We start from the raw sequence: 12,738 nt of genomic DNA, 5'->3' as shown, positions 1-12,738 counted from the left end.
ATATTTTTGTCTGCTGCAGACTGTCTTCCCAGCAGACATTTGGTCAGTTCCTCCTGGGCTGTGTCAAGCCTAAAAGCCCTGTTTGAATAAAGAACTTTGCTTTGTATGCAACTGTTAGCAGAATGGTGGGCTGCTGTTGAGGTGACAGAGAGGTTTTTGATACTCCTGCCATTACATGGAAGCTCACTGAGCAGAAGCTGAGGATATTGTTTACTGTGGGGGGGAAATTAAGGAAACAAACACTTGAGACACTACTGCTGTGACGTTTTTAAAAATATATTCAGCTGTTCCTCTAAAAAATTAACGAGTCATGAATAATGCAAACTGATGATGTTTAAAAAGAGCAAACACAACTTTATGTTCTACCAATTAGGTTTCAATTACATTCCAGTGTTATTCTCACCCCTAGAAAAAAACCATACAAATTACGACTTTAAGTTATTTTAAGTAACTTTAAGTAACATGATGTACATTGCTGGCTCTGTCTGAACATGGGAAATAAGGTGTATGTTGCCATACTTGTACACTTGATCTCTTCTCTAAAACTGTCATTTAGTCTCTGTAAATAAATAGTTACTGTCTTGACCCCACTACTGTATTTTAATCTACAAGATATTTTGTAAAATACTTTGAAGACAGAAGAATTTCAGGACAGAAAAAATCGGTGATAATTTGTGGCTTAGGGTATTGGAGTGGTGTTCCTCCTTTTTGATTTATTTTCCTTAACCTTTATTGTGGTTTTAGTGTTGCGATCTTGGATACCATGCTAGTCTGAACAGAGCCCTAAGAACATACCTTTCTGCAGAGTATAACCTTGAAACCTCCAGGCATGAGGGCTTAGACATCATTGAAAATGCAGTTGACAGCTTGGAGCCACGGAGTGACAAGCAGAGATTCATGGAGATGTACCCCACCGCTTTTTGTCCACCAATGAAATTTGAATTCCAGTCTCATATGGGTGATGAGGTCTGTATACTAACAAGTATCCTCACAGTGGCTGTTTCTATATGTCAAGATAGAGAATCTGTGTTTTTTTACGAAGAGTTTGGTAAAAGCTGTTATTGCTATCCTAAAGCAAGTGGATCAGTAGTAGCATTTTTCAAAAGTGGCAGCACTGTTCTGAAGTTCTTGAGACTTCTCAAGTGAAAACTGTTGTGTGTTACTGTGTATTATACTAACAATTAAACTGCTGTGGATTTGCTGGACAGCTTGTACTTGGCCCAGCACTGGTGTAAGTAGCAGCCTTATGTTTCACTACTGGCCTCTCCCATAATAGAGCTTGTGTGTACTTTTTGAGAGAAGCTGCAGAGCTGCTTCAAATTAAGCATGCTGAACTGCAGCCTTTTCACCATTCCTCTCCCATTTTATCATCTGGAGATTTCAAGCGTAGAAGGTATCGCAGAGGTGCCTGCTTCTGCTATGCCAGAGGCCAGTACCAAAGCAGGATTCAGAATCACTCATGTACATCTTTATTTGAAGATAACTCCAGGGTTTGCATTTCTGTGTGACAAAGAAGTGATACAGAGCAGCCATACATCAAGGCTGTGCTCTGTAGTCATACATAGTCCCATAAATGGACATATTTCAGTGCCTGCTTCCTTAAGTTTTAGTGGCTTTAGTAGGAATTCATGTAGTTTTGAGGAGAGCAACCAGACTATTGACTGTTGGGGTTTTTTTCATACCTTGCATCTTACAGCTCTTTTTCTTTCCTAGGTTTGTCAGGTCACTGCCCAGCAGCCTGTGCAAGCAGAGCTTATGCTTAGGTATCAGCAACTACAATCACGTTTGGCCACACTCAAAATTGAAAATGAGGAGGTAAGATCTGTGTCTACCAGGGCTATGAATTGAACACCATTTTCAGGCAGGTGCAGTGTTTTCTACCTTGCCAAGAGCACGTAAATGACCCTGAAATGGCCTAAATCTATATGAACTGTTTTAATTTTAAAAATCAAACACTGATAAAAATGCTAAGGTAGATCCTTGTCTGATTTATAGAAATTTGGAAACTTTATCTTCTACTTGTCCATACATTCGCATTACTGAGTTTTGTGTTTTGCAGATGCTTCAGTTGAAAACTTGTTAGAGCTCTTATTTTTAAAGTTTTGTGGCAGAAGGCCTCTGAGCACAGTTGTTATCTTCTGTGAACACCCTCTGTCCAGTCCCTAAATTGCTACTTCTGAAGTACAAAGGAATTTGGACTGTCTTTTGTGGTAGCTGAGTCAAAATCTCTTGTGCTCTCAGCTATAGCTATTTATAAGCACAAGTACTGACTGCCTGGTATGGGAATCATCTCACCTAGTAAAATAAAATATTTTAGTTTTTTTTTTAAATACAGAAAAGTAATGCTGTTCTCTTTCTCCTGCTCTTGCAGCAGAGAGAGGCATCCCAGTGGGTGTAAATTGAACCTTTATCCAATTTAAGGCAGTGTTAAAGGTCCTCAGTTTAAATAAGAATCTGTTCCTAAATTGAAACATAAGGATGATTTAATTTCTTGGTGTAGTTTTTTTGATAAGTTTTCAGGATTCCAGTTTCTCTCATTCTATGCTGTGTGCTGAATGCTTGGAACAAAGTATTAATGCCCATGGGCCATGTACAGTAGTCTTGAAAAAATTCCTTGTGACTTCAGAAAGTGTCTCAAGGTAAAAAAAAAAACCAAAAAGAGAAAGAATGATTATTTCTTCTAGCAAGGTGAAGTGCAGGAGCATAGATGGGGGAATCATGTTGGCAGGCACAAAAAGGATATTTGCTTACACTGGAGATGTGTGTAGAAGTATGCATGGTTCAGTTAATTTGACTTTTCTAGACACGCTTCCAAAACAGAGCTGGGAGGTAAGTCACATCCTTGTGAATCCTGCCAGTTACTTTATTGCATTGTGGAAACACTGCAAACCCTGTTCTGCTGCCTCTATGACCTGGTTTCCACTACAAGCAACTGTGCTTATAGGTCATAGGAAGTGCTTTGAGGCTGGTGTAACTTGTTCTTTCTCCAGCCCTCTCCACTTCTACAGTTTAAACATCACTGTGATCTGCGCTGTAGCACTCTGAAGAGCAGTGTCACAGGTTTTTATCTCAGAAGAACATGTTCCGGCAGCCAGATCCTTGGATGTACACATTCAGTCTAACACATTGACTGGTGAGCATTCAGAGCAGTGTATCATCTCTGTTGCCTTTTGTCTCAAATTAGGGACCATAATCAAATAATGTCACATTTCAATCGTAATTTCAGGGAATAAATGCTTAAGAGTGTTATACAGTCAACACAAAAGTACATTCACGTTGTAAATTGTACCATGGTAAAGCAGAGAACTAGACAGGAATCCTAATTGTGTCTTCCTGCTGTTACATAGATACCTGTTATAGTACATCTAATTTTTCACATCCACACACCAGTTTGTCTGGGGGAGCATGCTTCCTTTCTAAGATGTTCTGGTATGTATTTGCCTTTCCATTTGGTAATTTGTGCTTTTTAACACCAGGTTAAGAAAACAACAGAGGCTACCCTGCAGACAATACAAGATATGGTCACCATTGAAGACTATGATGTGTCAGAGTGCTTCCAGCACAGCCGCTCAACTGAGTCCGTGAAGTCAACAGTCTCTGAGACATACCTGAGTAAGCCTAGTATTGCAAAAAGAAGAGCTAACCAGCAGGAAACAGAGCAATTCTATTTCATGGTATGTTGATTGCATCCTCATTCATGTAATACAGACCAGACACCTGAAGTAAACATTATGCTGAAGTTCCTGGGTTTATGTCATATCCATAGTAATAGATTGATCTGCTTCTCTCCAGAAATTCAGAGAATATCTGGAAGGTAGTAATCTCATCACAAAACTTCAAGCAAAACATGACTTGCTGCAGAGGACACTTGGAGAAGGTAAATAACAGTAAAGTGAAAAGTGATCCAAGACTGTACAATGAACCCACTGAACAGGAAAAAAATTACAAAACTTAAAGCTTAATTGTCCACTAAGCATACATTTAATTTTTACCAGCAGTGGTCAGACTGCACACTATAAATTGATGTTGTTTCTTCAGCAGATACTTATTTCCACTGTGCAGACATTTAGACAAGTGGCTGTATTTGGAAATGGCACTCTTGAATGAAAAGTCTCATGTCTGACGGGATAGATGACACAGTCAGTGCAGGGTGATTTAAGAGCTGTGACTGTTTCTGCTTCCCAATGATTTCTGTTGACTTGGGGTTTTTTTTAAGAGTTGGAGGAGAGTGATATCTTTTTAAGCATACAAAATTATCCAGGGCGCGTCACTTAAAATGGACTCACTAATGCAACTCTTCTGACATACAGACATGAGTGTCCTTCTTGCAACCAAGCAACTCAAGAGAGCATTTATGAAAGGTAAAAAGTGAAATCTTGACCTCACTAATGTCAATAGTGAGACTCTTCAAGGCTTAATTTAATGGTGGGTCTCTACACAGTATTTGTGTACTGTGAACTGGAATGAATTAAAATTTAGTTAATAGGTCTAAACCTGTTATTGCATATAAAATTGTTGCATTACAAAATTATTGCACTACAAAGTATGATAGCAGAGGATTATCCATTGTCCTGAACACTCTCCGTGATTTTTAAAAATGCATCTGAAAATAGAAACCTTGTCGGCAGATTCCCATAGTCAAATGAATTAAAGCTGCACTAGGGCAGTAATGAATCAGGCATGATGCACAGTTCCAGCCTCTCAAAAGGCACTTCCTCATGGACCAAAGGGAAAAGGAGAATTGTACTGTAAGCCTTGAGGAATAGCCACACAGTGTTGCAGACATGAGAGGAAGTGATTCACACAGCAGATCTCCTGGAGATTAGAGACTGTCTTTGAAGGATGTGTCAATTCATTTTCTTTTTGTTGCCAAAAACCTGTTGTTAATCAGATCTCTCCTTGCTTTTAATACAAAAGCCCAGATCCACACATCCAGTTGTGGAGGTGCCTGAAGAGCTATTAACAGCTTATTGGCTATGACCCAAACAAAACCCTTGTCCTGGGAGTGACTGAGGTTTTCTTGCAAGTTTGGACTGTAGGAGATGGTAGCTGGTTTTAGACAGCTGACTATATTATGTTTTTTCTCATGGAAGTTTTCATTTAATAGGTTTGGGGTTGTTTTAATGTGGCTGTTGAGCAGTTTATTCACACAAAACAAGTACAGCTGATGTTAGTCAAAAAAGAGGAAAATTTTCCTCCAGAGGCTCACAAAAAAGGCATTTGGAAAAACAAAGTGAATGTTTATTATTTGGAAGTTCAGTAAAATGCATAATCATCTACTGGAGGGAGGAAGAGAAAAGATAACAGAATTTGTTGCCTAATGCATATTGGAAATAAGAAACAAAATTGTATGAAAAGGAATTGAAGAAAAACTTCTTAGCAGGTGACCTAAGTGACAAGTTGCTGTCAGGTTCTGGGCTGTTCTGCCATGCTTGGGGCGTTCTGTTTGAGGAGTTCCCTTTGACTCATCAGCTGTAACCCAAAGCAGTTAATCTATGTTGCCCACAGTGTTTTTGCACATAGTTGTTGTCTCGTCATTACAGCACAGTACATAAAACTAGTATCCCAAACGTCCACATTATATTCAAAGCTGATATTTGGAGCAAAAGCCATCATTCTTACAGGTTAAAAATTTCAAGTGCCCCTTCTACTGAGCCATGTCCTGCATTAAAATGCATGTGCCCTGGAAGGAGACCGGGTTTCTGTACATTCCTTGAATGGAGATGATTGAAAGGATAGAATTACGGTGCAATTGTGATCATTATTGCTGCAACTAGTATAGAAATGAGTTTGTAGGAAGTGAACTGCTCCCCTGCTCCACTCAAACTGCCTTTTCTGGAAACTTTCATGTCAGCAAGACAGCAGACAAGTAACACAGCGTGCTGTGTTAAGTAATGCAGGGGAGAGGACTCAGGGAGAGGGAGAGGATTGTCTGAACTGCAAGTTTTCCTTTGGTGTCCTCTTGTTTTTATTCAAACCTGTATGGTGTAAGGATGTAGGCTGGATAAATCCAGATTCCAGTCTGATGTCCACAGTGTTGAGAGCATTTGGCTCCTATTCCAGTTCATCACCTCTGTCATAGTGTCTGTTGCTGTTCACAGGCGCAGTGTATACGTATTCATGAGCTGCACAAGGGACATAGATTAAGTGCTCTTTGCTCAGTTTGCATCTACAAATTTGAAAAAGTAAAATGGGAAATATTCAAATGAAATCAATACTAAACATTGGAAGGACACTGATACTCGTATTAATTCAGACCAAATACACATCTATTGAATGGAGCACAGGGAAATGAAAGAAAGAGAATAAGCAGTTGTAAAAGAAATTATGCATGTGTTCAAGATAAGTTTTGCCCTAATCTGTTAAATACCAGAGATGTGTTCAAAATCCCGCAGATTTCATTACTTTGATTTTCACTATCATGAGCTGACACGGTGCGCATGCCTGGCTTGCTGGTTGTTCCGCAAAGGTTACCCAGGAACCTTGCTCTAATACAATATTTGCTTCTTTACAATTCCTCACAGTTTTCTGTGCTGTTTCCCAGTGGTAGCATTGATTTTTTTTTCCTGCAAGACACAGACAAAAGAGGGGGAAGAGTCTTTCAATAGCAAGCCATTGGTGTCTAGAGCTCTGTATTTGCAGTGCTGAATAGATTTAGGCACAAGGGGAGATGTAATCTTATCTTGATGCAACTCTTTTCCATACTGGTTTAGGCACTAAAACGCATGAGCACAAAAAATAGACTTTTTTTGGAGTTTTGCTTAAAATTATTTGCAGTATCCAGTGACTGTTGAAAGTATGGGCAGGCTTCTTAAAAGTTGTTCTGTAACACAGGTTGAGTTTGTATTTTAAATGTAACTGTGAAGGTGGTAGATAACTGCAGTGCCCTGTTTGGTGTATAATTGTGTCTCTTTTGCTGGTAACTCTAAAGATAGGGTTAAAAGTAGTTTGCCAGGCATAATTTAGGTACAAAAAATAAACTACCTACAACCTGTAAATTATTATTTCTTGTTGAACTTTTCTAGGTCACAGGGCTGAATACATGACAACAAGGTAAGACATTTTCATTTGACTTGATCTAGAGTTACAAATGTAATAAAATCTTAGAAATTGTGAATTTTCAAACAAGTTTGTAAGGGTACATCATTACTGTAGTTGTTGCTGTTGTTACATAAATCGTGTACAGGCTCTGTGTGCTTTAATATTCAGCATTTCTGTTTCTACATGCTGATGGGTAAAGGACCAGACTGTTCATCTTTCTCATTCATGTGAGCTGCTTAGACCAGTGTCAAGGATGGGACAAGTTCGGAGATACTTAAACATATTTTTGAATTGCACATCAGATTTGGAAGTAGAGAGAGTCTTTTTGGTGCTAGAAAAGAAATCTTTTTCAGTTGCTAGAGACACCTTGCTTCTCACGGTTTGTAACTCACGTGGTCGGGATACAGAGTTCAGAAGAACATGATGCAGAGATGAATTTGGGAGATAGACTGTATATTTGATACGCAGGCTCTGGACAGGAATACCTGCCTCTCCCACCATCCGTGTTTGATATTTAAATGAATCTATATGTTCACAGAAGAGAAGGGATGGAGTGTTAGATCTCCCTGCTTTGCACAGCACATGCTTTTTAAGTTGTGTAATGTCACACCTGTGATGCTGCCTCCAGACATAAACACAGAGGAGCATGTTGCAGCCTCCAGGCTGTCAGACTTGGGGGGGCAATGGCAACTGTTTGGATTTGCAGCTGCCTCTTCTATGTATCACTGCTATGGACACCACCCTTCCCATCCTGGTGACAGCAGGAACGTCTAGCCCACCTTTCTGGTCTCACTCTTTCCCTTCCCTTTCCATGCAGTGCATCCTTTCTCAACACCTTCTCTTTCTCTTTTTTGCTTTCTGGGCAGGATTGGCCTTGCTATCACCCCTCATATTTAAATTATTTAAAAAAAAACAAAACAAAAAAGTCTTGCCCTCCCAGCTAAGAAGTTTGGATCCAGCTATGATTCTGCCTTTGCTGGACTACTTGGTGTTGTATAACCTGGCCCTGGTATTCTTGGGGAAATCTCTACAGACTTCAGACGTGCCTGTCTCCCACCACTCCATGGTCCATTTTAGCTCTGTAAAGCTGTACTTAGTCACTTCTTTTCCTTATAGGACCCCAGTTAAAAAGTGGTAACAAATCAAGATTTTTCCCAATTGCTGACATTAATTTTGAGATCTGTGCCTTTAACTCTGCCCCGAGATGCTGCAAGGAATATATGGAAGTCAGCAAGCTTGTATCTAATGAGAAAAACGTTCTTTCTTGACTCCAAAGCATGTGACTCATGAGGCTCGCATCATCCTAAATTCTCTCCTCTGTAAGCAGCTGAAAGAAGATGATGTATTTAGGCAATGATTTTACCTTAGTAAAGTGGGGGGGCAGCTTGAAGCCATCTTACCTCCTGCCTTCTCACAAATGGTCACTTAGAGGGAGAAACTCTTGAGGGCATAGGGCCTGCCCTTACGTTCCTTGGCACCAGTTCCCCTGCTCTGCTGAGACCTACTTATTGCCCAAGGGTTAGGTTTCTGGACTGTAAGATGTGCAGATGAAAATATTCATCAAGGTCGAAATTAAATTGTAAAAGGGAAGAGGATATTTTTAAAGTGAATTTCAAATAGCAGGTGGTACCCAAACAGACCAAAATCCCCCCACTTAATGTTCCTGGCATTGTTGTTCCTCACTGTTTCCCCCAAAACATTTGATATTTTTGCTAATTCCTGAGAAACCTGTAGACACATTGGACTGCTGGTGCAGGGGAACCAGAGAAACAGGTGGCATGCAAAGTGCCCCAACATTCACAAAATAAATTGTGACCGAGAGAACATTTATTTCCTGTAATCTCTTTCAGTTGTAGTCATCACATGTGTAACATACTAGGTAAACATTTTGCAGACCAAAGTTTTGTGTGTTCTTCCTCTTCTTTCTTTGCTTTATGCTGCTTTTGTTTATTTGTTTCAGGTTGATTATATTCTTTTAATTCCTTTAGCAAATTTGCAAGGTGTTTCTTTTCTTGTGTGATGATGTTGATGGTTGGGTGTGGAAGGCTAAAGCTGTTTATCCTTCCTGGCTCTAGTTGAAAACGCAGACGGTTTGGTTTTGAAGCATCTTAGGAGTGTGCTGAACAGCTTTAATTTGCATTTGAAGCTTCTCCAGCATGAAGAAACTTTTCTGCTTGATAAGAGGTGCTTCAAGTGGCCTGTGCTCTGCCACGGCTGGCAGGATGAATTCCAGTGGTTGCTGCACATTTCATGCATGACTGCAGCAAAAAGGCCATTCCGATTGTGCAGTGTTTGAAATAAATGTATATGGTAAAGCTGCAAAGCAGGGATTCATGAAGAATGTCAATATTTATCCATAAGTAATGTGTATTTAATGGGGGAGATCTCCACTCTTCAATCACTGTTATGCTTAAATTTGATGGAAAGTCTGTATTTTATGAGTACTGTGTTTATTTCTCCCTTTACAATATTCTGTTGTTTTGCCATGAGCTTACAGACATTGCATTTTATTGTGTGACTTAATTCTATCTTGCTCAGTAATCATATTCCCTTCCCTTAGGCCTCCAAATCTTCCCCCTAAGCCCCAGAAACACAGGAAGCCCAGACCCCGATCACAGTTTAGTGCTAAGTTGTTTAATGGTGATTTGGAATCATTCATCAAGGTACTGGCACCAGCCACCCCAGTGGCTGATCTCAACCCTTCTTACTATAATGGTCACTGCCTTGTGTAAGCTGAGGCAGATCATTATGTTTAAGTCTGTCCTGGGGCTCTTTTCTTCCCAGTTGATCAATATAATACTTCCTGAAGTCAGAGGGAAAGAAGGAGATTCATTTCTCACAATAGCCTCACTACAATTTTGATAATCAAGTAGGGATAGCATTGGCAGCCTGGTTTTATTAGGAAACTTAGCATCATGTAGAAGATAGGATGTAGTGATGCATTCCCTGACTTAGCACAATTTCCTGCTTTCCATTTTTGCTACGTTCAGTATTCAAAGTCTGTGGAGAAGCAGCATTAACCTGGGTTTGATATCCAGCTTTTGATTTCCTGTGACTTTAGGAATATATTATATTGTGTGAAATTGTGATCACCACTATTCTGGATCTTGTATCTTTGCTGTATTTACTATCTTCTTCTTTCTCATACTTTTATTTCTAATAATGCTTCTAGCCGAGGCCGAAGGAACTCTCACACAAGACATCAGGTATAGTTCTGGTGACAAGAGAACCATCTCTGCCTCACTGTCGGGTTGCATTCACGCCTGGCTCAAAATTAGTTCTTTCAAAGACCTGCAGGGAGAAGTTTGCATTAAGAAATGAGTGTACAAGTACAAAAGCAGGCGAAACTGAACCAGTGTACTACTCTGAAGTGACTGTAGTCTTAAAAGATGGATATTTCATGATTCATTAACAAACACGTGCCCATCACAGTCAATTGGTGCCTCTGGACACTAGCTGACAGAGCTCAAGGAAAAAAATCCTCAAAAACTATGCAACAATATATTTTAAAATGCAGTGAATGGATTCCTGACTTTGTGAACTAGGTTTGAATGTTACTGAGATTTTTTTTTTTTAACCTCCTGCGCAACATAGCTAGCAGCAAGTATTTTAAAGGACAAATTGTGTGCTCAGTGGCACCACACCAGTTTAGCTGTCTTTGAACGGAGCTTTCAGCCACTCTTGGTACAACTATAGGGAAAACTATTATTATGTGCTGTGAGGTGCAAAGACTTTCAGGAAATCATCAGATGATGCAAGAGATTAATATTATGAACAGTTCTTGCTCAAGGATGAAAGTAAGCAAAGAAGCATATACTGCCACAACAAGAAGCCCCTGGATTAGAGAAGAACAGAGCAAATCAAGAGAAATGCCGTTCTGTCATTTTCCCTAACAGAGAAGAGGGTTTTGCTACATGGCAGAGTGGGTGACGGAGCTTACTTGGAGGTGGAGAGAGTCCTGCATAGTTAGTCTTTGAAAAAGAAAGCAGAAAAGAGAGCTAGTGGCCTTATGACAGATTTGCCAGTGTGGAAAGCATCCCTGCCCAAAGACCATGTCGTTCCTGATAGGGATAAGTCATTTTGACAGGGACAAAAGTATTACAGCTAGTGAAATACAGTATTGCACCAGTTTGCTCTTCATTTTGACTTTAAAATAAATGATAATTAATCCTAAACATGCATTCATGACTACACACACCAGATTAAATTCATAGCAGCTGTAGGGTCATGGTTCCTGACATTTCACCAACACAGATTGTTGGTTCAAATTATCTTCCCGTCATTAGATCCAAAATCAAAAGCTGTTAGTTTAGATTATTTCAAGAAGTTACTTCACTACAAAGTTGCACGTGATTCTGAACAGATTCCTCAAAACCAGGTATAAAAGTAATTTATTTTGTGATTTCTTACTGCAAACGCTGCCTTTTTCAAGGTTTTGTATTCTTTGCATGAACCAGTGTACTAACAGGAGGTGTGGGTGCATGTTGTGCATGTTTTCTAATACTCTGCTTTTTTTGGAGGGCCGGGCTGCTCATTGTTGGTGAAGATGACAGTATTCCTGGTTTTAGCAACTGACCTGTTCCATGGAGATCGTTTTTTATTCAGCTATTACTGAATCGTGACACAAGTCAGACAGAAAATGCTCATGCAGACATTACTGATTCTTGGCTAGCTAGCCTTTGCTGGTTTTTTTTTAAGTTAAAAGACAAGTCACAATTTAAATAGCATAATTTGCGGTACAGTCTTTTGTAAGCCTCACTAAAACAGCGTGGAGCACACAGAAGATCCGGGGTTAGGTTATCTCAGGAAGTACATTGTTTCATTGCTTCACTGTGTGTTATTTTTCAAACTTTTTTTAGTAGCTGGCTTTTCTATTTGGGCTCAATTCATAAACTTCCCATTAGTGTAATTTAGCATGAAAATGAAGGACTAGTTTGTGAAAGGAAATGTGTATTCTGAGTTACAGGATGCTTTTGAATTCATGATTTTGTAATACAGACTGGTTTTATATTAAACTTTCAAGTGAATTAGTCAGTTTTCTGAGCGCTTACATATTTGGAATGAAAAATTATAGCTTCCAAGACAAGAATTTCAAAGGTACCTATTATTTAAGAAACAGTAATTTTTCCAGCATAAGCACAAATTCTTCTAAATTTTTAATCATATGATTTGTGTCTTTAATAGATATCTGATGACTTTTAGTCATTAGTGCGCTTGGGGTAAAACATCCATTTTTTAAAGTGCCAAAACACACAGATGAAGGACTGTTACTGTTCTTTTGGAAAATCAGCAGTTTAAAAGAAAAGACAAATAACTCTCTGGAAATTAATATATAGCCATCTTCTCCCTCTACCATCACAAGCATTTTTTTCTCCTTTATTAAAACGCTTCTTCCTAACAGAAAGATGTAGCTATAGACCTGCTGCTGCATCATGGCTGAGAACATGAACTTTGGTTCCTGAGCTCTGCCACTTTCAGGTGGGGAGGTCTAGGATGTGACCTCCCTTTCCCAATATCTTATGCCTGGAGAAGAGGCAGCTGAACCACATGCTCAGCTCAAAGTGGCTGCAGGTCACCACCCAGTGTATTACCAGCTAGTTAGAGCAGCCCAAAACAACATGCCAGGCCGTCATCTGCCCTATGTTAGGACATGCAAATCAGTAGAGCACATAGGAGACACCTGGTATGCCCTGTGCA

At 39.6% G+C, this 12,738-nt stretch overlaps 1 protein-coding gene across 2 annotated transcripts in view; it reads left to right on the top strand.

The window, feature by feature from the left end:
- SRGAP1 (SLIT-ROBO Rho GTPase activating protein 1) overlaps positions 1 to 12,738 on the top strand; it is a 145,509-nt gene that overhangs the window by 101,459 nt on the left and 31,312 nt on the right. The window contains exons 7-12 of one of the 2 annotated variants that reach the window (XM_069853049.1): positions 745 to 966; positions 1,714 to 1,815; positions 3,477 to 3,674; positions 3,793 to 3,877; positions 7,026 to 7,053; positions 9,602 to 9,704. In XM_069853049.1, the coding sequence (XP_069709150.1) occupies positions 745 to 966; positions 1,714 to 1,815; positions 3,477 to 3,674; positions 3,793 to 3,877; positions 7,026 to 7,053; positions 9,602 to 9,704 (738 nt within the window). Of the gene's footprint in view, positions 1 to 744; positions 967 to 1,713; positions 1,816 to 3,476; positions 3,675 to 3,792; positions 3,878 to 7,025; positions 7,054 to 9,601; positions 9,705 to 10,213; positions 10,248 to 12,738 lie in introns of both variants that reach the window. The other variant, XM_069853056.1, reaches the window with a different exon arrangement.

Source organism: Phaenicophaeus curvirostris, chromosome 1 (genome assembly GCF_032191515.1).
Source record: "Phaenicophaeus curvirostris isolate KB17595 chromosome 1, BPBGC_Pcur_1.0, whole genome shotgun sequence".
Classification (NCBI taxonomy): Eukaryota; Metazoa; Chordata; class Aves; order Cuculiformes; family Cuculidae; genus Phaenicophaeus; species Phaenicophaeus curvirostris.
The sequence above is the reverse complement of the archived record's forward strand: the minus strand, read 5'-3'. Positions and strand labels throughout refer to the sequence as shown.